Below are 27,990 nucleotides of genomic sequence, written 5' to 3' on the forward strand. Positions count from 1 at the left end.
TTTTGGCCAGACTGTTGAGGTGAGCAGTTAAGGAATCTTTGTAAAGTTCGAGCCGGGTGGCGGTGGCACCTTCTTCTCTTCGAAGTTGGGGCTAATCAAGCACATTCGCACCGAATTCATAGTGGGATACTTACCGCAGACTTTTGGCCAGCTATCAAATTGTGAGGAAGGCCCCAGCCGTGCCATTGCCATTTTGCCAATTGAAATAGACGGTTTTTCCATTTTTGCATTTGTTTTTCTTCTGAACTTTGGTTGTTGGTTGAATTTCAATTGACAAAAACAAGTTGGGTGCCTGATTCGTTTCGTTTCGTTTCTGTTCGATTCGATTCCATTCGTTTAAGCTAATGGATCGAAACGCATTTTCTATAAATATATACATGCATTACACTATTTTTTAGGCTTTAGTTTCGATTTGTGTTTACAATGGTTAGCGTAACTGTTGCGCTTACATGCTAGGTATAGATACACGTGTTGATTCGGTAGATGCGTTTAAAAATGCTTGGATTTGAACGTTTTCTGCACTTATGTATGTACACTGAGGCAGCCACAACAAATGCTCAGATTGTGCGCACATATATAAATATATTGAGTTACAAAGGTAATAATAGTAGTAAAAAAAAAGATACATCGATAGATTCTGGGTATACAATACGATTTCTTAAGCCTAGCGATCCATTCATATGCCTAAGTAATCACAATTAAATATTGCTAAGGCTCGCAACAACGACAGCAGCACTCACATATAAAACTATTGTAATGTAAAAAAAAGTTTCCCTAAAATTAAATCAACAACTTAAAAAGAAAGCAGTTGCAATAACACAAAAATAAAGTATGACATAACGCCAAGGCAAAAAAAAAGAAAAAGTGGTTGCTAAGTAGCAAGTAAGTGTTTCGGACATGCTATGTACAATTGACACTCGATTAAAACATTAAAACATAATAAATATTTACTCAGAAAGGGAAAGAGTGTAAAGGTGAGACAACTGTGAACAAACTTCAACAGGCCATTGAAACGCTGTTGCTAACACGACACTATGCTGCACTAGACTACACGGCACCCAGCTACTTCCTGTGGCTCTAATCGCTGGCCAGAGCCAGGAGTTGCTGCTGCTGCTGCTGCTGCTGCTGCTGCGCTGTTGCTATTAGCGTGTGGTTGCTGCTGCGTTGCTGCCCCCAAAAGTGCTGAAGAACCGCAGCAAGAGCGACTGATCCTCGCCTCTCCCATCCAGCTGGCGGTCCAGACGCCACCCAATACTCGGTAGCCACCAGAAGGGCGTATAGCCGTCTTGGTCGCTGCTGCTGTTGGGGGGCGTGGCGGCGGCGGCGGCGGCGGCTGCTGCTGATTCCGCAGCTGCGGCAGTTCCCTCCGGCTGATCGGCAAACTGATCTACTCTAATTATTTTACTATTTCTATTGCTACGATTAGTAATACTTAAATGTTTTACTTCTGTTGCTGCTGTTGCTGCTGACGATGCTGACGATGCTGTCGAACTGCTTTCATTAACCTGGCTCGAAGTTGCAGCTGTCCCCGCGGTGGCGGCTGACTCAGACGTGCTCTGGCCCAATTGGGGCATCACCTTTGACCAATTTGTGTATGCCAGTGCTGTGGTGGCGGTGGAGTCCTCACTGGACGTTGATGTTGCCGCCGAAGTTGCTTCTGTGCTGGTTGGCTCGAGCTGCTGCTTCTGATGCTGCTTTCGCTGCTTGCCCTTTACCAGCTCGTTAATGAGCCGCAGTTCCTGTTGGACATCCATTTCACTGCTGGCCTTATGGCCCCCATCATCATCCTCGTCGCCGCGGCCGCCAATTGTATTTGTCATTAAATTGTCATTGTCACTCGCCGGCATATCGGGCTGCTCCATCGGCTCGCCGGCTGTGCTGCTGGTGCTGCTTGGTTCTGGTGTCGCCGTCGTGGTGCTGCTGGCGGCGGCATCTTCGACAAAATGCTGATAGTGAAACCGGTCAGTGGAGGAGCTCGAATCAGCAACATCAGCTGCAGTTGTTGCTGTTGCTGTGGCCGATGTTGTTGTCGTTAACTGAACCGGTTGCACTTTCGATTTTATCAAGACCAGGCGGTTTTCACGTTCATCTATCTCGGGTTCTTTTGGCGGATGTGCCAGTGATGGGACAACGGTGGAGGTGGAGGTGGAGGCGGAGCTGGCAGGCGAAGTATCCATTGACGCCTCCGCAACCGTTGTCGCCGCCTCTGTGGTATACTCCTCCTCCTCGCTAGGCACAATTTCCGTAGCGGTCACCTCCCCCTCTTCCAGCTCCGTTCCCACCTGCTCCGCAGCCGCAGCCGCAACCGCCTGTTTGGTGTTTACATCCTGGTCCGCGCTCAATGGCGGCGCTGCCTTGCGATGACTGAAAAGCGGCGGCAACAACTCAATGCTGCCATCGTAGGCCGGCAAAAAGGCGTCGACCTTGAGCAGCTGGGCCAGATCCGCCTCCGCGTTGAATCCATTCACTGGCAGAGTGGTAGAGTCATCGCTGTCATTGTCGATGAGGGAACTGGTCACCAGGTGCGGAGAGCCATCGAGCGCCTGATCCGCCGGCAGCAGAATGGCCTCCACTTGGCTGCTGGTGGAGTTGCTGCTGGCCATGGTAAGTGTTGTCGATGTGGCGAAGGCATCACTGGGGGCCGCCAGCAAGTCGCCGCCGGAAATGCGGTTACTGGCCTCTCCCGAAGGCACAGCCGGTATGGCAACAGGCGTCGTTGACGTGGGCGCTGTGCTAGTTAGTGTTTCTGCTGTGGTACTGATGTTTTGGGCATATGTTGCAGCCACCGTGTCCGGCGGCAGGGGCAGCTCCTCGGACTCACCCGTGCCCGTGGGGAACTTCTTCTCAAAAATGTTGAACTTCAGTGGTGCGTCCTCGCTGGGCAGGGCTTGGTCGCCGTCGCCAACGCTGGGCGGTAAGCCATCCTGCATGGCCGTTGGTATGACCGACAGATCGTACACGATTTCATCGCTCTCCTCGTCATCCCCGTAGTCGTAATCTCCAATAGGGGGCGGTGGGGGATTGCCGTTGGAGCCACCGGCCAGGATGAGTTCCTGCTTGACCAGATCCGTGGGATCAATGTTCGACTGCGGGATGCACAGCTGGTTGAACAGCGTGTGACCCTGCGGACAGTGGCGAAACGGCAGAGTGAATATCGACTTGGCGGTTATCTTCTTCTCCTTGGTGAGGTTTCTCTGCTCCGGGTCCAGGTTCACCCAGTCCTCCCACACCATCCGCTGCACATTGCCCTCGATGGGGCGCGAGGTGATGGGCAGTGCGTTGTTGGCCCCCAGGAAAACCGTGAGCGCCAGGACCGCCAGCAGACAGTTTGGCGCAGCCATCTTCTCGGCACCGATCGATCGATCGCTTACTCCTGGCAAGCGCTGGAAAACACAAAGAAGGTAGGCATACATGAAATAGGTGAAAGGAAATTGGTTGAAGGGGTGGACCTCCCTGATAAACAGTGGAACAAGTGGGTAGAACGCACTTTTTGTGCTATTTCTATTTTTCTATTTTCCCTTGCTTGTGCCAATAGCTTATAGATACACAGTAAACCGCTGGATCCGCCTTTTCTCCAACCGATTTAAGGCCCTAGGAATTTACAATATTCATCGGGGAAATGGAAATGCAAATGTGGCATGTATGTATCTCAGCGAACCGCGTGGGAGAAGTTTTGCCCGCTTCTCGCTGTTTCCGAATTGGTCATGTCAGCGGTTCCACTGCTCACCAAGGACAGTCACACGGCGTGTTGCACATCAGTCACCATGTTACCATGTCACCATGCTACCATGTTGTTCGTCATCGTCATCAGCAGCAGCAGCAGCAACAGCAACAGCAACAGCAGTATGCGCAACTGCAACAACTTGTTGCTGCTGTCGCCGCAGCTGTAGGGTGATGCGGGTACTGCTGCACGTGCTGGTCACTTGGTTGCTCCTGCCCATGTTTGTTGCTGTTCTCCCGCTATGCAGATGCTCTTGCAACTGCAACTTTGGCTGCTGCACTTGCCTCCAGCGCACACGTCGAAGTCCCGGGCGGCATTCATCAGCTCGCACCAGGGCTTTCCCTCAACACGACGGCGGGAGCGAGACGGCGGCGGCCAGAGCAGGACAGCGACAGGGCGCACGCATGTACATATATTTATAGGGTATATATACATGTGGGTTATCGGGGTTCTTTGAATTTATGAGTTCAAGTGTGTGGCTCTCCAATCGCGCGACTTTTCTAACTGTTGCACTGGGTTTATGGCTGCTGCTGCTGCTGCTGCTGCTCTTGTCATTACTACTTGTTAATAGCCCTGTGGAGTGGGAAAGTGGGAAAGTGCGTGTGTGTCGGTGTCTCTGGGTCGCGTATCGGTCGTAAAAGCCGTCAGCCGTCAGCCGGCAGCCGTCATCAGCGGAACTCTCATCTTTCCCTCGGAACCCGCTGCTGAATGTCAAGTACCTAGTAGATAGTGGTTGTTTGGGCAGTCGGGCCTGCCCGATAAGCCTAATGTCACTAGTGTAACGGTGTTATATAAGCCAATGACTTTGACACCCGCAGCAGTCGAAGATTGTGGAGGAGGCACCTGCACGTGAATGCATATCAAGAATGCATAAGAAGCAAACCTCCCAGTATAGCGACCAAATTCTAGTGGTGCCGAAAGCAAGACATGAAAAGCCTACACTATTTTAAATTGCATTTAAATTGTATTAATGCATTTAACGCTATATGTTGAATGCAATATTTGACGACTGGGATACGGTCGAATCAGAATAGGTGTCATTACATCTGGACTGGTGCCATGAATAGTCATGCTGGTTACCTTGAGAGTTCATATTGCCTGGCTTATCCCATCTCTCGCTATCCGCCCAATAATGTAATGTGTCGCTCTATTTGCTGTTTCGATTTGCTAATCTATATTTATGAAGGCCCGGAAAAGCGATGGATCCTATGGAATCCACCGCTGGCACTGGCTGCCACCATTCGGTGGACATGTGATGACTGCTGTTCAAGGCTGTCAGCAGGCATCAACTGTTATTTCGTCCACGAGAGTCCCGTAAAAACCCCCAGAACGCCCAGAACCCCCGATTTGCCCGTTGTGTGTCCACAAAAACTCCCTACTGGAACCGCCGGAAATCCTCTCGAAGCTCCTCACAGAAACCCACTAGAAAGCCCCCCGCAGGCCCCTTCCTCTGCGGTCAGCAAACGGACGTGAAGGGTCGGACATTCCATCTTCCATGTCCTAAACATCGGAACATCCAGGGGGCTTCGCATCAGCGCCCAGTTGAGCTTCCTATATCAGTTCATCTGTCAGTTTGGCGGGGCCCAAATTGAAATCAACTTCACACGTCGCAAATTTTTAATTAAAAATCAGCAACTGATGTCAATTTTGGGACGCTCTCTTCCCGTTCCCGTTATTTGGCTCTTTTTTCGTTGTTCGTTGCTCGTTGATTCGGACAACATTTGATGCCTTTAACGCGGACATGGAGATAGAGATAAAAAAGGACATATCGACATGTGGATATGGATGTGTCTGCTGTTTGTACATAATTCCGCAAACATACATTGACATCTTGCTAATACAAAACAGCAACACGTAAAATTCGGTGTTGGGCCCTGCTGCTTCGTGCCGACACGTATTCAATTCGATTCAATGATTCAATCCCGCATTCCGCATTCCGCATCCTGGTTCCGTATCCTGGCAAACACGCACAGTCATCCTAGATTTCCCGCAGCTGCGTAGCAGAACGAGTGCGTGCCCAGGAGCCCACGGATTTTGACTTTTTCGGAAAGCGCGTCCTGTCCCCTTTTTCATTTGCCAGCCAACGAACACGTTTTTCCTGCTCCGCCCTCCATTCCCTTCCCGCCCAGATTCGCCTTGACTCTTGACACACATATACTATCACCGAGATATGAAATCGGCTTTAGGTCAGATCTTAATTTCCAAAAGGGGCTAAGATTGCAAAAGTTCCTTTAAAAGCCAGTGTCTGATAAACTTTGTTTAATGATTTTCCACACTCCTTCCAGCAAATATTCTATATCTCCGGTATTAAATTATATTTTCTTCTTTACAGAACACTTTGTTGGCTTCCTGTCCTAATAAAAAGGTGAGTGCGCAAACAGCATGTCTCGAACACAACATTCAGGCAACACAACACTCACGACGAACAACTTAGAAAGGCCAGAATGTAAATAGTTGGTGTGTTTAAGTTTTTAGCTGTGCTTCTTTAATGCACTACCAATTAAGCTTACTCTAAATACATAGAGATAGGTAAATATGTGCAATTGTCCATTTGGGTACAGCTTAAAAATATTATTATTCCGAATATTTTACCCCTAAGCGCAATGAATATTTCAAAAGTACAGGCTTCAAACCACCGCTAAGTGGCAGGTCACTTGCATCATTTCTGATCACTTCGATAACTCCTTGCAGCGATTCAATAGGCAGTTGCTGGAAAGTGGTTCAATTAGCCGCAAGTGCCTACAAACGTGTCTGCAAATGCGTCCACTGGAATGTCTTAAAATGCAGCCGACTGTGTCAATGTCGGCCAAGAATTATACGATTTCGAATGTAGGAGTAGAGTATCGGCCATCCGACTCCCTGTGTCTTTTGCATTGCCCACGCACGTGGACACTTTTTACAGTGTCGGACAATTATTGTGCTCGATTTTCCACGCCGCATTTTCGGTGGCTGGTTAAAGACTGAACATGCAAACTGCAACGTAACGAATCGAGTAGAAGTGAAGCACAAGTGCTGCTGCTGCTGTTGCTTTGCTGTCGTCGATGTTGCTGATGCGCAACAAGTGGTCGCAGTAGCAACAACAAAGCAGCAACAGAAGGCAACAGCGACACAAAGTGGTTCGCGGTGGTGTCATTTAGTTTTTATTGCCGCTTAACTGCCGGCTCGAAGGCAACAGCTACACTTGGAAAAATAGGTGGCACCTTTTCCATTCCATGCAACAAGTTGCGCCGCTTTGTGACCCGATCTAAGTCCAACATGCAATCAAACACGTTCAGGCTACTAATCATGACTATTACTATTATCGAACTCAATAAACACACTGCTTTGAAGTTCCAAAGTTGGCTTGCACTTCAAAAGTGTCCAAGTGCACAGACACTCTCTCTTGGCTGGGCTGCCAAAAGGTGGTCCAAAGCAACGGACGGGTTTTCTCGCTACCGAGGCTATTAGTTTTTCCGATTCTGTTGTTTATTTTCTCCTTTGTCTCTTGGTTAGGCACTTGAGCACCGTTAGCCCTAACCTGAAATTGAATTCGAGCCGAATGCTGTAAGGCAACTCAGAAGCTGCAGGCACTCGCATGAGATCACTTGGCCCTATCGCTGGAATGAAATCTGCATGCTGACATCATCTTCTGGGGTAATTGCTGCGAATTCCATAGTTCCATTATCCGCACCGCGGACAATCGATGCCGTTTGTGCAATTGCGAATCTCGTTTGCCAACTTCTGTCGCCCTCCCCGCAAGCTGGCAAATGAAAAGCGCGATTCCGTCCCATAATCGACAGGCAATACGTGCCCAAGCACTTCACACGCCAATTTCCCCAGCATGTTCAGGGGCTTTTCCTTCCCATCATAAACTATTAAGGTCGTAAATTGATTTCCAAACAAACCGAGATGCGTGTGAAAATCGGGCGTGAGAAACGCAATTAGTTTTCCACTGCGCAGCAGGTGGCCGCAAAGGGGCAGGATCAGTTCGCAGTTGCGAAACCATCGGCCGAAAGCAAAACTCAGTGATAACACACATCTATAACAACTCAGTTCTCAATAGCTAATACAATTGGGGGCACACGCGCCCAGATCGACAACTAACGATCAACATGAAGTCGTCCTACTGAAAATTGTTTACGACACCGTCGTGCGATTGTGTTTTTCTTAATTTTTTTTTTGGTTTTGGTTTTTTTGTCTTTGCCTCGGTTTGGGGTGTGGGTGCGGCGGCTACAGTCTTGCAGATACAGGAAAGTCGGGGGTTCTACGGTCTGGCACAGGCCACAAACACGCAGCTGACTGAAATGCGCACGCAGACGCGTGCCGAATTCATAAAAACGCATTCGCGCTCGAATCGATTGTATGTATATTTCGGTGGCCTAAGTCCCATAAGACCCGAAGACCTCAAACCCCCAGAACGGCAAGAGAGGCACGAAACTTGATCCCAATAAATTGAAAGTCCCAAAGGGAAGTAAGTAACACAGCAAAATAAGCGTTTACAAACAAGCAGCAGAACAAAATCGGGATTGAACGTTGCCGGTGATGGAAATTGGAAAACCAAGTCTAATTTTAAACTTTTTAAAAATGAGGCAGAACTGTTATATACCTGTTACTGAGTGCAAGACCACGGAGGTTTAGAACTAACCAGATTCTAGCGTTGTTGGGAACCACAGTTTGCTAACGTATAACCGCTAAAACCTTCATGGTTAATATCTGCTTTCAAACTCTCATAGTTCCCGAGATGTCAACTTTCACGCGAAGACGAACGGACATAGATCGTGAACCTGATCAAGTATTATATGGCCCAAAAGTGAATAATGTGCTAACCGAAATTTCCATTGTGGATGGATTTACCCTTATCTTGGCTTTTACCTGGAGTTGGTCAAAATAGATTCATTTTGAGCAAATAAAAAATTGAATCAAAATAGTAGAAAGAAAATGTCTAGCGATTAAACTGAGATATCAACTCGTTCAGTGATGATAGGGCAAAAAATATATTTAAAAATCGATTACTTCATTGTCCGTTCTGCAAGTTGCAAGAAAGCTACAAATATATGTATCGAAATATGTAAGATTCTTCCGAAAGCCAAGTATTCTTGTTCATAAGATTCCTTTGGAAATATTAATCTTCTAAATTTTCTCAAAAGCCATTTTGACATGTCGAAGGCGGTCCGCGGAATCCCCGTAAATATGTCCAAATTATGCATTTCCCCGCAGTGTCTTAACATTTCCCAACGACATAATCTTTGGCCCCCACAAATACGTGACCCCCTCCGGAAAGTCTGGAAGGGCATTAGCATAAGTAGCGATTAGTGGCTACCAAGAATCGTGAGTGAGTCTAATTTGTTGCCCTCGCCTAAGTCTGATATATGAATCGCTTTACCGCCGATTTTCGGGACTCGGGAGGTGGGGCTATATGTGTACTATGTATTGGGGTATGGATATAGTTTGGGTTCCCGCTTTGGATGACGCAAATAGTTTTGTAGACGATTGGCAGTTATTGCTCTTTGCCCTTATTGATTTGGCTAGGTACTTACGCGTGAAACTAAAAAAACTTAAGATGATGATGAATGATTTTCGCACTTCTTTCACTTTCTTACTCACGATTTTTTGCACAACACTTGAAGGAAACGGCTTTTTCTTCTGGTTGTTTTCCTAAATCTTTTATAAAAATTGCCAATTAGTTCGGTTTGGTCAAATTATCCGGCCATTCACAATATATCACTTAAAAAAAAACGCACACAAAAACCAGATTTTAGCGACTTGAATAGCTGAAGATCTGAATACAGACTGAGTGGAAAATACAAGAAAAATCACAGCGAAACCAAAACAAAATCTTGGCCGAGAGTAGCGAGCACACACAGCAGATGCAAAGGCACAGAGATACGTAGATAAAACGATATTCTTGTGTGAGAGATACGAAGAGCACGCTGGAGATAAACTTACGCAATATAAAGAACCAAAGAGCCGAGAACCCACAATGGAAAAGTATCTGAATCTGTTAATGCAGCTGTATCAGTATCTGTAACTGCGCCTCAACTAGTATCTGTATATCTGTGCCCTGGCCATTTGGCGGTAAATCTTTTCCACACTTGTTTGTTTTGATCCTGAGGACAGGTAGAACACCGCATCCGGCTCTCCCCTCCCTACCTACCTGCCCAGCAGCTTGAAGATACTGTTCGAGCGAGACAGAACGAGACGGAGCGAGGCAGAGAGAAGCCCATGGAATCGATAAGAACGTCCTTGCGTCAAAGTGCGGGCGCCAAAGATCGCAAAGACGCATCCGCAAATATCTTCTGCTGATAGCAGCGAGCAATCACAAGGTACACAAACTTGGCCATGAAATTGCAGTCTCTCTCTCGCCCCCTCTCTTTCTGTCTCTATCTGTCTCTCTCTCTCTCTCTCTCTCTCTCTCTTTCTCTCCATCTCTCACTCGGTATATCTCTCTCACCACTTCTCTGCTGTTTTTCTTTACTGGTCAAGGCAAATTCCTGATAACGGGCCGATGGTATGATGCAACCAAGGTGAGACCCAACACAGTAATTGGTTGTCGACTAAGCTGGCAAACTAGTATGAATAAAGTAAAATTAGTAGGTCATTCTAAGTTACTTTACTTATATGCTTCAAAGAATAGAGATAAGTCACTATATTTCAGGCTGCTTCAACACTGATAGTCGATAGTGTACTCGTATGTACATATTTGCTTAAAGTTCATCTTTATTTGAATGCAAAATGCTCTGGGTGGCAAATGCAGGGCATTTTTAGTTCATAATTCCTAACAAATAATGTAATAAATGACTAATCACGATCAAGTGAACTGCATTAACTAGTTGAGCCTTTTAGCATTTCAAAGTCTCATCAGTGTTGAAAAAAGAGCACTCAAAAAATCAAAGACCCAAGCGAAACTCAAACAAATACATCCACAACCTAGGTCAATGAATATAGCCGTCCCCAACACCTGATTCCCCCACACCTCAGCACCACTCCATAAACCGATCCCTTGAACACAATCTCTCTTGGCAGCAATTGGATTCTTTTCGCCGTTCGCTGAAAGTGAATGATCACTCCGATCTCGAAGCTTTCGCTCTGGCACCACAATATAAAAATGGAAAAGAAAAAAATAACCCGTGCTTGCAATACAATTAACGTCCGAATGTCGACATCGTTTTCGCGGCAACCGATGAGCAACAATTACAAGATCAGCGCCGATCGTCAGCCAAAACATAGCTCTATATCTGTATTTATGGCTTTGCTTTCTTGAGCTCGCTATTCATCTGTATCTGCTAGATAGCTTGTGCTCTGTGGCTTATCAAAACGACACGCTTCACTGCCAGTTGTTGTCTGCCCAAACTCTGTGGATGGGAAAATATACTATACACATAATCAGATTCTGATAGGTGCATCTACAGTTGGCAGACAATGCACAAATAGCAGAAAGAACTAAGGCAGCGGCAAACAGAAGCAGCAACAAGTGTATGTGAAACAAACAACACTGAGAAAACAATCCGGGATTCAGTTCAAACTGTTCCATTTTATTATTTACTCTCTTTTCCCATGCAAAATGTACATATGAGCCGTGTACAGTGTGCGTCCGACCAAATAATGTTAAGTTATACTACAAAAGTGGCACATTTTTACTTTTAGTACAGTAAATCATCATTTAATTTACTTATTTATTTACGCCAATGGACAGAGTTATCCTATATAGATTCCCTATATTTATTTATTTATTCGCTATAGTCGAGTGGGCGTGATACATTTGGGCGGCAATCTTTTAAAGCATACTGCAATCTTTATTTTAGCTTTCCAGATTTTAGTCCGTTATATCAACGTTCATACGGACAAGCAGACATACAGGCTGACGGACAGACGGACATGAATAGATCGACTTGGCTATTCATCCTGGTCGAGAATATACATATATGCTTAAGGGGTCGCTTCGCTTCATTCTACCTGATACATATTTTTAACGAATCTAGTTTATCCCTTTCACTCTACGAGTAACGAACAAAATAAAAGTATATCAAATGAAAATTCAACTTTTGTTAGGAATTCCAATTCGGAATATTTGTACATATCATTGCACTATAGCAGCTCTAGCAGTTCTTCATCAAATTAAGAACGTATAAAGGTAACGTGAGAAATCGACTAAAGAAAGTGTAGGGGTACCCACCTAACTGCAGTGAGTCAAGAACCGGGAAAGAGGATGCAAAAAGCAAATATGGGGTCCGCTGGGGGTTTTCGTGTTCCAAAAAATATCTAAGGTCAGAACTTGTCATTGACATTGCACGTCTGCATGGTAAGTGCTGCAACTGCTCTGCCACACAATGGGCTTCCTTGTTTTCTAGGCATACACCCCTTCCCAAAAAGAGTCTAGGCTATGTGCCGAACATTCAATGACAAACGCCAAGCCGAATCAATCATCACCCTCTATCTCTGTGACGGCGTGACGAATGACCACATCAAATAGCAGACCAGACCAGACCAGACCCAATTAGTAGATGTAGTTTCAATAATCGTTAAACGACAAAACACAGCTCATTTCAAACCGAATTAATTGTTGGCTCTGGGCAAAACACATTCTCTTGTACTGAGTGTGTACTTTCATCAAAAGTCAGGGTCTTGTGCACAATAATATGTGGCATTAAGAACTGCGGAAACAATAGTTGAGCCAAGTCCAATTTTCTAAAATTTTAACATTATGTTTGGTTTTATGCATACTACATTTACTCTGAGACATCGCCTTTTTATTGTGTATAATTGTGTATAATGTACTTACATTAAAACAAAAAAGAAAAATTGTTGGCTCCTAAAAAGGGAAAAAGGTTGAGGAATACCTTTCTCATTGTAACCCAATATTACGAATGAAAAATACTCAAAGCTTGAAAAAGCTCATTGTGTAGCCTCAAAATGAATAAATTTAATTTGAAAACTATTGGCAATCCAACCATTTGAATGAAAATGGAACGTTATGTTATCGAAACGAAAATCCGAAAGGGAATTTAATGGAATTCGATTTTTACGAAATGCGATTGCTGCAGTTTTATCAATTGTGTTTTTTAGTTTAGTCGTAGTATTTTTATATAACTCCCAACGAGCACTGAGTTCGAGAGGGCCAATCAACGGCGGATAAATAAAAAATAAATAAATGGGGGCTGAATGGGGCTGAATGGGGCTGAAAAGGGGGAAAAGAAAACAATTGTTTATTATTTATTTACGTATTCGTCGTAGCTGATTTGTTTCTTTTCGCGTATGTGGCGCGCAATTCAAGGCCAACCTTTATTTGTGCCATATTTCATTGTTTGAATTTTCGGGTTTTCGCCGTTTTGCCTCCGTGAGCGACGTCGTGTAAACATAGAAAAATTGCCAAATTAACTGGCCATGTGAGTTGAATGGGAAAACAGATTTTGAAACGGTATTTGGCCCGTCCGTTTGCATATTTTGGATATTTTAAACTCCGCAGTGCCCGAAAAAGGGCGATGATGGTGCAAATGAACCGCTTCGCGTTGATATTCTCAGCTGAATGCAAAGCACAGTGAAAGACCCCTGATTGCATGACAATCCCAAATGGTATCGCTTTCGGCAGGGCTGGGGTAATATATTTACATTTTTTAAATGATTAAAATCCTGTTAGTTAATTGCTGCAAGTAATTGCAGTTACTTAAGCCATTCATTGTTAACTTAACACGGCGTTGGAAGATTAAATATCTGGATTGTTTTCAGTTTATTTATCGAACTGTGCAACTGCCTTTTTTGGACCTAATATATTATGTTAAAATGTTCAGTGAGTTCCCAAATATCCGATAATGATGATAACGTCAGAAGCGTGTCAAAAATAAAGTTAGCTATAACTTTAAACTCCTTTTTGAGAAATACCACCGAAAAGCTACAAATATCCCTGTGGGCATGAATTTGGTAGAGACATCATGAAAACTATTAATTCATTTGGAAAAGGGGTCCGATCTGCCTTTTCAATTGGCTAACAACTTTTTGCTCGGCTTTGCAAACAATTTTGGCAATTTCCATCAGTCTTTTTGGGACTTCATTTCGCTTTTGGCTGCTGTTTTGTTCTGTTTTGTGTTTTGCGGGCTTCAGCTTTGCGGCTTATGCAACGCATTTTTAAATGAATTGTTCGGCAAATCAATTTGCATATTGCGCGGCACATTTGCGGTAACAACGGGCGTGCTAACAACAAAAGCAACATCAACACCAACAACATCGGTAGCTGCCCCAAGAGGTCGCGGCGCATTCCTAACCCTCGACCCCGCCCCGACAATTTACAAAAATATTTTTGTGTTCACACTCAATTAATGCCAATTGACTGCGAAATTGCCAACACCTTTGACACGTTTCGAATGGAAATGAAAACGAAAATGGATGTGGACGTTAGTGTGAGTGTGAGAACCATCTCGCCGTGCGTACAGTATCACTGAATGTAGATGTGTACCTATACATATATCGGCGTATCTATGTATCTGCAATGCCCAAGCCAATTTACAGGATGGGCAAAGCTCGCGGTTTCGTTCCACTGCTGGATGCAAAGTAAATCAATAAATAAATAAATTGTCACATGCAAAATTCATGAGAAAATTCTCAAAATACATCGGTCGCATTGATAGCAGGCAGCCAGAACAACAACCTCGAATTATTCACATTTTGAACGCAATTGAACTTTTCGCATAAATTTTCGTGGCAAGAACTCCAGCTTGTGCTTTTTTGTGCTTTTTATTGGCACATACATACATACATATATGAACAGTATTAAATTGAATTAAATTAAATGTAACAGCTTAATTGATAAATAATTTGTATTGTTATTGCATTAAATCGACTGAGCCCGAGACAAAATGCGAGAACATTACCCAAACTGAAATTGATTATGCGGTTGTATGTGTTCGAAGCCCAGCGAGGTTCAACAGATTAATTTAATGGTAGTGTGCAAAAGATTAAACGTATATTTGCCAGTGATTTTTGGGGCCCTTAAAAATATTATCTACGATTCTGTGACGCATTGAGACATCTTACAGTGTTTTATAGCAACGTTAAAAAGCTGACACAGTGACACAGATTGATATTAAAATGTTGTCTATTACTCGCTCAACATGTTGTTCTCTTGAACATTTCACACCCCTATATTTAGCCATATCTTACTACTTTGAGTAATCTTAATGGCCCGACTTTATAACTAAGCGTCAGATTTCATGTACATATGTATATACGTGTATGTACAACTTTAGAGTCTAGCCGATCTTGCATTGGACATACTTTTTATCTCCAATCATCATGTTGCCATTATCAGTAAGTACCGATTTTCGAAACGTAATCACATAACTACGCTTAAGCCTGTAATTATGGATAAGATATTTGTTCGAATCTATAACCAGGAAAGGATTATAGAACATAATATACATATGTACAATATATAAATGCAATTTCACATATGTGTGTATGCTGACCTATAACATTTAGTGGATTCACTTATACGCATTTTCGCTGATTTTGTGTTTTTTCATCGCAGTTCTTGCGATGCAATCTTCTCAAGACCAAGAGCAGGGACACCAGAAAGAGACGGCAGTATGTAAGATGAAAGAGATAAGCGCTCGTTCTTCATTTTGCTCACTTTTCCCATATAATATATTATAAATGGGACTTTTGGTGCACGGTCAGTTATCTTGGCGTTTTCGTTAGCTGTTCTTATCGCTTCCGGGTTTAAATTAAAGTCTGAGAAAGAGCCGGCAGGAATCGAGTAGCGAGAGAGAGAGAGAGAGAGAGACGGCAACAATCATCTTTCCAGTTCTTTTACGGTGATTTTGCTACTAAAATTGGTCACATCAGACATGCAGCCCTGGCCAGTGCGATTCGCATGTAAATCGCGACCCTCCTGGTTTTTATTTGCCTGGGTTAACCCGGTTCGCGAATTTTTACGAGACTCAGCGATCTCTTTATATTCATTGCGTGTTTGCACCCAATATGCTGGGACTTGTTTTCGATTTTATTTTAATTAAAATTATGTCAACGCAATGAAAATGTTATTGAACCAGCACGAACGATGCTTGCCAACTAGACGTATTCATTAATTTGGATTTTGCAACTTTTATACAATGTGCGGTAACAGCAACACCAACGATAGCAACAACATTGCCAATTTTAATGCACACCGAACTTTTGGAGCTCCCACAATTTATGGGCCTTGTGATAAAAAAAAACATCAGCATCGCGATGGGAACCGAAGAGGAATATATTTTGGAGCAATTAAGAATTTTCCAGCAAAGACCCTCGATTCCCTATGTAGAATTTGGTGTACAGTACTAATGTAAATATTTATTTAAATTGATATTATTTCTTAACTCTGTTAGTTTTCCAAGACATCAATGCCGATGAAGACATACGTACACCCAACTGAATGAAGTGCCAAACTATTGTAATATTCAAATTTTAATTCGGGTCTAAGTAATACCGCCTGCCAATAGCGAGTGTTACTATAAAAATGAGAGGAAATTCGGACTGGCCATACTGCATTTTCAGCAGAAGTCGTAAACAGTTGTGTTTAATCAATTAAAGTAAGCACCCGCGAAATTGTTCCTCTTTGTGATTTATGGCAGAAAGTATATCAGGTGGAAAATATGCGCAAAAATGCAATCTAACCAAAACCAATAAGTTAACTACTCTTTTTTGCGGCTTATTGAAGAGTAAAGTAACTTTAAAACGATAAGTACGAAAGGCTCTGCAAAAAATATCAGTGGTCTACTGTATTTGAAAGGTATTACTAGAATTACTTATTAAAAATATAGCGCTGTCAGTCAAAATCAAAAAAAAAAATACCCAAAACTTGTCATTGTCAAAGGTTAATCACTTAATTATCAATCGAATATAAACCGTAATTATTCGATGAAGTGTCCCAAACATAATCGTGAGGGGCTTTTACGAAAAGTTATAGACCTGCTCGGTCCTATTAAATAATACGTTTTTCGGCTATAAAAGCCAATACTCACCCCAAGTCTGGCCACATAAAGCCAAATGACATGTGAAGTGGCCGAGCCGCAGTGAAAAAAGGTCTTTACAATCGCGCAGACAATATTTTAGCAAAATGTCAATTCTTCTCGTTTTGTATGATTTGGATGTGAGCAGGGGTAATTCTGCAATAAAAAAGAGGCAGAATTTAATTTAATTAAATTGAATTTAATGTTACATTGTGCCCTATTTTTGTGATAAGCAATATGAAACATGAAAGAATAAAGAATGGGATTTGTTAACAGGAAGTCTCAAATGGCGCATTAAAGAAAGTATTTGACATTGAAACGAATTCACAGAGCTTAAGTTTGGGAATACGAACACAACATCCGGAAATCGATAAGTAAATAAGTTGTTTGCTTTAAATAGAAATAATTCATTAAGTCTAGACTTTTAAGACCAACATGAGTTATGCGAGTTGGATAAATAAAGCGGAAGATTAAAGTGCTATTTAATGCTACTCTACTCTTAGCCTGTACAAAAATTAAAATGCCTACGAGCAATAAACACATTAAAGGAATGTCTAGAATGCCGGCCTTAAAGCCCCCTAAGTTGTTTAATATTTTCCAGCTAACTTAAATTCATTGCGAGCCAGTGTTTGGTGTTACAAATCCAGTTATTGTTTGAATTTAACAGTTTAATTCTACGCCTCGATGAACCAACCGAACCCCAATCAAAATGAAGGCCCTCTTAAACCCTCCCGCAACGCCATGTGTCCGTTTCAATCCCACAGATACGGATGAATGGCGGGCGGACTAGAAATGTGCGCTCGTGACTACACTGCGTCACAAGTTCCTGAAAAGAATATGTTCTTAAACTCATGGCTCAGCACTGAAAGCAATACTGGCCTATAGATACGAAATTCATGTAGCAGATGCCAACACTGTATGAATATATTATATATATATAATCAGCAGTCGATATAGCCCAGTGATGGTCTTTACGGTGGCATCCATTGAACACAATGAAAATTCGCTCACACGCTCATCACCAGCATGGTACAAACACATCAGATGTATCTGATAGCCTGCTTTGCTGCTGATTTGAAAATCAAACAACTTTGACATTTTGATTTTCAAGGAAAACTCCAGCTAAGCCTCCACTAAGATATTGTGTCCTACAGATGTTGAATCAGACAACAAAATCGAAACTGAAACAGAAACAGAAACAAAAACATATCCATCCCCTCCACAAAATGTTTGCATAAGCCGCTCAATAAGTGAACAGAAATTTGCATCGAGGCAAAGCATTTTCTATGTGGCCCACCAGACATTCAAGATCGTGTTTGCTAATGGTTTTCATGGGCGTTGCGGGATCCCCAGGCGAGGGGTTGGGGTTGGGGTTGGGGTTGAGTGGTAGGGCCCGGGCTAAAACTCGTCCAGAAATCAAGCGAGCAATCAAGAAAGCAGTCAGAAAGCCGCCAGAAAGCCAGCGAAGAGCAAATCAAGAAAGATAATAAAAATAAAGCGAGTGAGAAATACCGCCAAGTGCCAAAAACAAGTTTAAATGTCAAAATGTAACTTCCAGACAACAACAAAAAAAAGAAAAAAAAAAAACACCAGACGGGCAACAACAATTGCTGCAATGCTGCAAGTTGCTGGGGCGCCGTACCAGCAACAAAAATCAAATTAGCGCCTGTTGCAATCGACGGACGTTGTTATTAATTTTGTTTTTTCATCGTGTTTTTAGTGCCGTTCATAATTCGCGCTTATGCAAAAAATGCTTAAATTAAACGCAATCTTTTTACTTGTTTTCTTCTGGCAATAAAAACGGGGAACACTGCAATAACAACAATCGCAACGAGTTGGCGACGAAGACATATAAATGATAATCATTTTAAGTCCGTTAACATTTATGAACAATGAAAACTTCAACGACCACAAAAATTTCAGGGCGAGCGCGGGCTGCTGTGGAAGTGTGTCTCAAATTAAGAAGACGTCAAACGAATCCGCATTCATATACTAAAAGGGGTCGATTTTATCGGGACCAAGACGAATTTTCGGACGGGTAAATGGATGGCACTCAGTTAATCTAAGCTGGTTCTAGTTCTAGGTAAATCGGAGCAACTAGTTGTATCAGCCATTGACTCCTCGCACGCTTATAAGAGTAGTCTTAGTAGCGGTCCTGTTGGATGGTGTGTTACTTTACATCAACGCGGATCCGCTGCTAGTTTGATAATTATCTGTGAGGTACGGCGCAGGTCGTGACCTCCGTGGGCTTCAAAACAGCATTCTAGACAAGAACAGCGGCCGATGACAAGGAGACAAGCTCATCATCGTCAGCTTGTGTGGTCGGTGGAGTCTAGTCTTTGGAGTGGTGGGATGGGGTGGAGGATGAGCTGCAGCAGCAATCTTTATCAACAGTGCGATGCAATTTGCTTTCCATAGACACATTTCTGTTCAAAGCCCGTGCGGAATCAGCAAACTGCAGCTCAATTAATAAATTGTGCAGCCTTGCAGTCTTGCGGTACCATCACAAGAATCCACAAGCCGATTGATTCTTCTTTTCTCCCAGTGCAGCAGACCGCTTAATACAATTGCTTGCACCGTTCCAGGCTTTTTGCGACTTTGCGTTTGCCTGATTTGTGCTTCGATTTCGATTAGCCCAAGAAGATCGCCCTCCGCATCTTCGCATAGCTTTCTGTTCGGCTCGGTTCGGTTACCCAAAGTCATTAAACTTTCTATGCTGGCCTTATCACTGTTGTTGCTTCAGTTGCTTCAGTTGCCGCTGACGTGCTGGCCGCGAGCAACATGTTGCAGCTGGAGCGCAGCGCCTGCCGCTCGCCCGCTCATTAGCCCAGCGATTTTGGACGCGGCGGGCAACTAACAATGAGGCATCTATTGCAGTGCTGATTTATCTGGCGTCTCACGTTCGCGAAGGGCCTGGTCGTGATCCTCTGGCCAGTTGCCATGGGGTAATGGATGAGGAGGGGGGGATGGGGGATGGGGGATCGGCCACCCATGAATTCAAGTTTCCATTTGCCGCGCGCCTCGTTTAGTCATCAGCATCAATTCAATTGCTTCGCACTACAAAACATTGACAGCGGTGAAGCTTGCAACTCCGCATGCTGGTGCTGTGTACATATACGTATATGGTACTCAGTGCACTCGGAAAAACATGTATCTAATTGTTAGTAAGTAATCGGTAATCGAAGACCACTATCGAACTATCGAAAGGCAGCTTTTTTTCGTTTCGCAATGAATAACTGTTAAATAGGTCTTTGAAGTCAGAGACAAGTTTCCAAATTCCCAATGATGAGGTTAATCATGCGGCTATTTTTGAAAAGTAATTCCAAAAACTGCTGTAAATGTTCGAATGCAGCTTCGTTCTGGTACTGTACATCTGTATCTGCGGCAAGACAGCACTCGTGGTCACATGACCCCTTCCACTGCTCCGCCAGCTGAGGGCGCCTACGGTTCATGGGAATCCGCTCTAGAAGATGCCACATACAGCAAACAAGATTTGCTGCTGCACCAGCAACAGCGACATCAGCAACAACTGATGCAGCTGCTGTAAACTTTGACCCCGCGCTGCATTCTCAGGCATTGGCGTGGGTGCCACCGGGGGTGGTGGCCAGGGGGCTTCTGGGAGGGCGCACTTCCGAGGGCCACTGGAAACTGCTAGCTTGCAATTCGCTGTCGCAACAATTTTAATACACTTCTCACATGATTTTGCAGCGCATACACCCGTACAATACAATGCAATTCGCTGGTACGGCTGCTGCAAGTGTTTCGAGTTTCGTGTTTCGACTTTCGTGTTTTGTGTTTTGTGTTCCGGGACCTATTGTTGCCAGATCTGGTTGTCTGTCAGTCGGTCATGTGGCCGAGTAATTGATCATGCCACGCTCTGCAGCATGCACAGCTGCAGCATCGACGCCCAGCTACACAAAGACGCCCCACAAGGAAAGAAGAAAGTTCTACAGAAATTTGCGTTCGGAGTTCGTGAAATTCAACCCCTTTTCCCGGTTATTAATCACTATATGTGGGGTTTTCGGTCATCAAGAAAACCAAGTACATCCCAAAATGTGTCCTAAGCAGTTTTTTGATTAAAATGAGACCACGTTTAAATTATATTAATGCATACATTTTCTTTTCTTCTGGATAATTGTGAATTTGTAGTTCACGGCTCGACAAAGTTAATATTTAATGGTTTATTCGTTAATCATCTTGTGGGCTTATGGTGTTTGTTTGCTTAAACCCGGAAAACACCAAAATCGCAACATTCTGCATAATAAACTATAGCAACAGCAACCTTAACAACACGGCGGCAACATGCTAGCATAAACAAAAAGACCCATAACAAAAAGTGGAAAAAAATACGGCAAAATATAATACAGAAGTGCGGGAAAAAATGCCAAAAACCGAACGGGAATTTTCAACCAAAACATCTTCTGGCCACCGCAAACAGCTGTAACGAACGCCAAAAATTACACAGCCGCATCAGCATCACACCCACGGTGGCAACACCAAGAGTATCAGCAACATGGAGTCGCTGGCAAACACGCGTTTTCATTTCGCGCGAATCCAAAAACTTGCCATGCAAATGCTTTGCATTCCATCAACCCACGCCCCTGGCCACCTCTCACCTGCCACGCCCCCGCCCATTCAGCTTCCGCCGCTGCAAAAATCCAGAAGCCGAATTGTAGGCCCTGGGCCTGGAGCACAACGATAGCATTATCAAAACATATGCTTTCACACTTGCCGTGCTCGAACATAAAATGGGGAAAATGGGGAAAGGGGAGAAAAACCAGTGGGAGGGAGTGGATGCACGAAAAACTACAGACAAAATTGTCAGAGTTCTAAATGCGACAACCCGGGAAACATGCCAAATGGAGAACTAGCAAGGGAAAACCTTGCTGAAGGGTCTTTGAAAAGGGGGAAAACAGATGAATCGTGACATCCTCCGAAATGAAGAAGCTGTCTTGCTCAAAATCCCTAACTAAGATGACAAACGATAAATAAATAAGAGGTTTTCCTCCATTGACATCAATAACACAAATAAACGGTTTTTAATTGTATTTATTTTGGGATTACTTACTCGTTGTATTCAGGTAAAACTGATATACGTGTACGTAACGTAAAATGACGTCTGCTATTAGGAATAATCAATTGGGTAAAACACTTTTGTAATAACTTTGTAAGTATAATGGAAACTGGCCGGTGACTGAGAGACGTTTTGTATTGTTGGGAAACGTAATATGCATATGTATTTTATTTTACCATCACTGTGGACGGCAGTCCACGTAGTGACGATGAGCACCGAGAGAGTCGGGCGCAATAGCAACAAATAATAGAAAATGAAACAGACTAAATTATTTAAAATTATTACCTAATGTTTATGTTACTAATAATCTTCACAAAATCTGATATCAGGAATGTTTAGGGTTTCAGGTGCCACCGTCACTTTTATCCCATCTCGATAACTGAGATCGCGCCTTATTGCACACCTCGACTAAGTGTATACCCATTACTCATCTAGAGGTGGTGCGAGGTGGAAGCGCCTGTTTCCTAGTGGCGGTTACATTAATTGCTGAAAAACTTTTAATTTCAACCATTTCTCGCAAAGTTTTAAAAGAAACTTCCACTACGAAGACCTTTCTAAAATCTGCTTATTGAATTCCAGCTCTCTAGCTCTTAGTTCCTGCAATCTCGATATATCTATCTCAATCCATGTGTACATACATAATCGAATCTAGTATACCCTCTTACTGAACGAGTAACAACTACAAAAATTTAAGTGTGGAAAATGTTGTGGTAACTGGTACACCATTAAATGTGACTTTTGACGTATACTGGCTTTTGGAAACATTTTGAAGTCTTCAATACTAACCTTTATGATTTAGTTAGTCCCACCCAATTTCTCCCTTTTTTGATTACCTTCAGCGAAAATCTCTAGGTTTGCAACACAAACAAAAACGAATCACGCAACATGCTAAAGTTTCAAGATCTTCGTTAAATATTCTTTTCCAGTTGATAACCCATTACTGCCCATTTGAAGCTAATTTTCCAAACAGGTTAACGGAGTGCCAGTGACTATTTCGTCTGGCAAAGCTTAACTTGCGTCTATTTTCATGGCTCTTGGCCATCTTTCGCTCTCCTCACGGTTCTCCACATCGCGGTGCTCCCCACACGCGGGGAATGATTAAATCATTTGGCCAAAACAAAACACAGAGGGAGCGCAGTGTAAATGGAAATCAAAACGGAATATAAAATGTGTAATAAAGTGTAATAAAAAAGAACTGTAAGCGGAAGTAGCAGCGACGCATTCAGCTGGAACAGAAACGGACTTATATCGAGAAGCGGAAGAAAGAGTCGTCATAAAGAAAGAAGAACGGCGGCGGCGTGCGATGGAAATTACGAGCACTGTCCACGGACAAGAACAATAAAAAATCGCATTGTAATAGCAGCAACAGCAACAGCAACAACAGCAACAGCAACACAGTGCTGGGGGCAGTGCACCTGCGGCTATATCCATTGGCGTCCGCACAGTTGTAGTCGCTACAATTCCGATGGAGCCGCCTCGATGGACGCTGCCCCAAGCCGCGCTGCTTCCGCTTGCGGCCGCCACATCAGCCGCACAAAAACAGCGGCAACATCAACGGCCAGCGCACACGCAAAAAAACACTCAACTCTAACGAACATCCAGTATTTTGTAATGAGTTCGATCACATATTCCGATATGTTATTTATGATATTTAAAAGGCGCCGCGTCTTTAGGATCAATGTAGAGGTACACGGTGGCAAACCAACGCGCGCAACATATATTATACATCATAGCTATTTAGGATTGCAAAACTCGAGACGTATTTCCTTTGAGGCACGTTGGGTCACAAGGACAGGCACAATACCCAAGATTCGAAGCTTTCCTTGGCAATGCCACTGATCTTGTGAAGACTCAGATGTACACGCTACTGACGAAAAACGACGGCAATGTATTTTTCGCTGTGCATCCGCGGCAACCGAAAGGGCGTAACAGGTTCTGCCCCAGTAGCAGCCGCCCCCATTTGGTCGCAACCCCCCTCCCCCGCACAGCCCCACTTTTACCCACCATCTGGAGCTGAGGCACCTGTTCGTCGACACTTTGACGCTTGGCTGCTTCAGGCGAGCGCGCTGCATGCTACGCTTGTGACTTGGCGATGACTCAGCCAACGTGCTCTTCCCGAAAAGCAGACCCCATGCTACACCCCTCGTCCGCCAATTCATCCATCCGCCTTCATGCCTAAATAACCACGCGGGGACTCACCCACTCAGGGGACGGAGGAGGGGGAAACGCGCCGCTGCACATGGGGCCAAAAGTCGAAAGGGGGGTCGCAAGCTACTGCCGGGGCCTAGCAGGCGGATTCCGCGCTCTAACGGCGAATATGTATTACCTTATTAGCATGGGCCACCCAAGCTCAGGTTCAACAGGTGAATAACTGAGTGAATACCATGAGTGGGGAAGTGGAAATGATCCCAAAATGAGATATGAAAACAATGCAATTTCACGACTTCTGGACCAGAACTCATGTAAATGAGAGCGTATATCGAGATGGCTAGCATATGCATGTGTATTTATGCGACGACTGCCAATGTCCTCTACTTCGGAGCTCTTTTGCTCTGTGTAGTTACCATTTATTATACGTATTGCACATTATATATGATTGCACAGTCCTTGTGCTCTGCATATCCATAAATTTCTATTTTGTATTACTAGCTAGTCAAAATTACTAGCTGGTCAGAACTTTTTACAACCACTCTTTTACGCCATATATTTAAGAACTTCCAGGTAGGAACTTGTTCGTAACTTCCTACTCGAGCATTAGCCGATTTCTTGGAATCCCCTCAAAAGCATGGTCTAGAATGGGGAATAGATTCAGAAAATTCCAGAACAAACATTCCCCAAGTTTTCCGTGTAAGCGGAGGTCGTATATCGGCATCGGCATCGGCATTTGGTTTTCGGTTTTTGGGCCCTCAGGCACGTACTGCCCTACGGATCGCCCATTCGATGCTGTTTGCCCCGATGCAGCTGAATCAATTTTACCACGGCTATATAGCCACGGCTATATACAGCACACTTAAAGAGCCTCGAAAATAATTTCGTGATAGATTCGTTTTTTTCGGTTGCTGATTTCATTGCACGTTCTCTGAGGGGGTATCAAACACATAGGTCGCATGCTCGCAGAGTAAAAGGGTAAACTAAATTCGCGGAAAAGTATGTTACAGGAAAGGTTTCCGACCCTTTTAGAAATACATACATACATCCATACACATATGATCTTGATTGGCATCGGGAGACGATAACTGCAGTTATAATTCGAATCGGTTAATTATTTTAGAAGATAAAATTCACCAGCTGAGTGACGGGTATCTGATAGTCGAGGCAAGTGGGGAAAGTCCGTCACTCTGGGCTCCGCGCAGATCCCCACGAACTAAGCATGTGTATATAGTACGTACATACATACTACATAGCATGTACCATCACAATCCCCGGAATTTGATTTTCGTGGCGTCTGTAACACTTTCTAAAGCTGATAATGACTTTTGGAGCATTTTGTGGGCGTTTTGGTACTGCACAGAAAACATTTCGCAGTTGGCGCACACGCCAAAAAAAATACGAGTACAGGGTATATTGAATGTACTATTTAGTATATTGAAATTTTTCTCAGTGTGCAATTTCCAACCCGAATGTCAACAATTTCCCAGCCACTCGAGTGCTTTGCCACCCTTCCAACTCTTTATTTTTTGGACAGTCGGTTAAATGCAATTAACTTGGTTACACTTTCATGCGGGACTGAAATTTGGTTCCGAAATTCGTTCATGGTTCGCTCTTAGTTTTCCATTTTAAGCCACAATGTATTCTACGTCCAGCGGAAGTGATCACTTTGCCACTTCGGCGCTGATAGGGTTACCACGTGACTTCATCGGCATTATCATCATTGTCCATTACCAGGGACCATAGAGCTCATCTCTATAAACAAATTCGTGAACTCACTTGTTTGGCAAATGTTTGAGAGCGAACCCAGATAAGACATAAGACACCTAATGCCCCTCGAATTCGGTGTACTTGACCAGCTTGAAGTTTTGGTTGTATGATGACACTAGGGCTATCATACATTACATGAAATTACTTTTTGCAATAGCTAGTACAAAACTTGATCAGGTTGGCAAAGGTTTGCGTGGCTATTGCTTGACCTATAAGTGTTTCGAACTATTTGTGTTATTTATCAGTTTTTTTTTTTAAAGATTTAAGGGAGATTATACATAGTGACATTAACCCGAACTCAGCCAGGTTGAATCCATTTGGACGCCTAAAAGCTGTTCCACAAAAGCAAGGAAACGCCCAATTCCAAAAAGCATTCGACTAAATACCTCGCGATTTGGTCACTAAAGATCCCAAGAGTCAGCCTGCATCTGCAGAATGGCTAGATTTCCCACGTCCGCAGAGTCAGAAGGTCAGCATCGGGCGTGAGCCCGGAAAATCCCCGAGGATAAGCCCACGAAAATAAGACATTCCGAGAGCACATTCGAGCACATAATGTGCAAGGATAATGCGGAGGACCGGGAACGTGAGGGATACTGTGGGTTTCGGGTCCGAGGTCCGAGATCCGAGATCCGAACTTGCAGAGCTGTAAAGATTTCGCTTCAATTGAATTTGCATTAAAAAACAAGTTTCGCAGCGGAAGGCAATGAATTCGATGGGAATTATAAAACACACATAAAGTTTAAACAAAAATACATACAATCCACTTACTTTTGCTGTTTTATATCCCAAAACAAAGACGTCAAAGAAGGTGCGCTGCTTTTGCCTTTCTTTGCTTCTTCTTTTTTCCTTCCCCGGCTTTGTTGTTGTTTGATTGTGGGTTAATACCAAGTTGTTGTAAAAATAAATTAGCATATAAATAAATAATAAACACCACAAATTGGCTCGTTTTGAATTTCGTTTTGATGGCGGTTGAGTTTTTTTAGTTTGGTTTTTAAAGAATTTTATATTTTTGTTGGTTGCTAGCCCGGTTGCTTGCTGGTTAGAGCCAGTTTAAACTTCTTTATTAGATACTAAATTTTTTTCAGTTGCTTTAAGTTTTCCCGTCGCTGGTTGCCTTTCATTTTTCGCTGCAGTTGGTTGAATCGACTTTTGTCACTGCATTTATTATTGTTACTCTCATTAGGACAACCAACTGTTTATTATTCAATTTTTTCGATTTATCTATTTTACTTCTCCGACTGTATCACATGTATTATTTCATTCACAAAGACTTTTGCGCACACAAAAAAAAACACTACAAAAATCGACTTCAAAAGGTATCTATTGTAACACACTGTTGGGAAGAAAAAAAACAAAGAGGGAATTATTTTTTTAAACAAGTATTGAATAAAAATCAATAGAATAGATTAGTCCCACGTGCACCGAAAACAACTTAGATTGCGGAATAGACACTTGTTTACCACTTTTATGCCTAAGAATATCAATATGAAACTTTCATTGAGGTCTTGTGATTATTATGTGTGTCTTTTTAAATTGATCCCGGTTTTTTCAGTGCACATAGGCGAATCTATATGCACAGGGCGCATATATTTTTAAGATTATAAATTATCGGACGCCTGTTGCTGTAAAGCCGACAACAATAGCACAACAACAACTGTTTCACAATGTAGTATATACACAAAAGTATAGTATATTAATACACGCCTCCGTAGTATGTATTTTATTTTACTTTTTTTTCACTTGGCTCGTTCTCTTTTTCCTGTTTCCTTTCACAGATATGCAATCGTATGTTTTGTTTTGTTTTCGTTTTGTTTTAGAGTTTAGGTTCTCGTTCAAATCCAAATGGAAATCGGGTCAAATTTAGAAAAAATAAAAAGGGGCCAAAAAAAAGAAGAATAAATAAAACCGAAAAGTACACGAAAAAACGTTCGAAATTTTTTTTAAGGGGACACATTTCTACCGGGAATCAGAAGATATAGTAAAACTTCAGATTTCCCATGCTATTTGTTTGCTTCTGAGTTAAATGCGCACGTTTTGGCCGATTGCACATGTCTCTTAAATATAAATTTATGTTACAAATTCAATCGAAACGAAATATTGTTGTTTTTTCATTTGGTATTGCTGGTGACTTTCCTCCGCTTTCTTCCCCCCTCACTTATACCAAGTTCTTTTCGCAAAGAGACTGCAGAGGCGGAAAAGAGAGCACGCACCGTTACCGATCACGTTCACAGTTGTTTTTTGAATGAGAAGCGGCTTCAAAACGCGTGGCCGGCGTCGACGTCGTCGCCGCAGTCGCCCTCACAGGCAGAGAGTACGAG

At 43.2% G+C, this 27,990-nt stretch overlaps 2 protein-coding genes across 4 annotated transcripts in view; one reads left to right on the forward strand and one right to left on the reverse strand.

The window, feature by feature from the left end:
- Positions 1-364: 364 nt before the first annotated feature.
- Positions 365-27,962, reverse strand: LOC6549968 (protein folded gastrulation). Of its 3 annotated transcripts, XM_001978705.3 has the most exons (4): positions 27,883-27,962; positions 26,441-27,005; positions 16,693-16,836; positions 365-3,383 (listed from the first exon to the last, which is right to left on the reverse strand). In XM_001978705.3, the coding sequence occupies exon 4, from the start codon at positions 3,339-3,341 to the stop codon at positions 1,143-1,145; it is 2,199 nt and encodes a 732-aa protein (XP_001978741.1). In that variant the 5' UTR covers positions 3,342-3,383; positions 16,693-16,836; positions 26,441-27,005; positions 27,883-27,962; the 3' UTR covers positions 365-1,142. The 3 variants fall into 3 exon arrangements, with proteins under 3 accessions (XP_001978741.1, XP_026837478.1, XP_026837479.1); XM_026981677.1 differs by lacking the exons at positions 16,693-16,836; positions 26,441-27,005; positions 27,883-27,962 and adding an exon at positions 9,238-9,547; XM_026981678.1 differs by lacking the exons at positions 16,693-16,836; positions 26,441-27,005; positions 27,883-27,962 and adding an exon at positions 3,728-3,743.
- LOC6549971 (chaoptin) overlaps positions 6,047-27,990 on the forward strand; it is a 50,243-nt gene continuing 28,299 nt past the window's right edge. Inside the window, exon 1 of the mRNA XM_001978708.3 lies at positions 6,047-6,086. The gene's annotated coding sequence lies outside the window, so the exon portion shown is untranslated. The remainder of the gene's footprint in view (positions 6,087-27,990) is intronic.

This window comes from Drosophila erecta, unplaced genomic scaffold, assembly GCF_003286155.1.
Source record: "Drosophila erecta strain 14021-0224.00,06,07 unplaced genomic scaffold, DereRS2 tig00000126-arrow-pilon, whole genome shotgun sequence".
NCBI classification, from domain to species: domain Eukaryota; kingdom Metazoa; phylum Arthropoda; class Insecta; order Diptera; family Drosophilidae; genus Drosophila; species Drosophila erecta.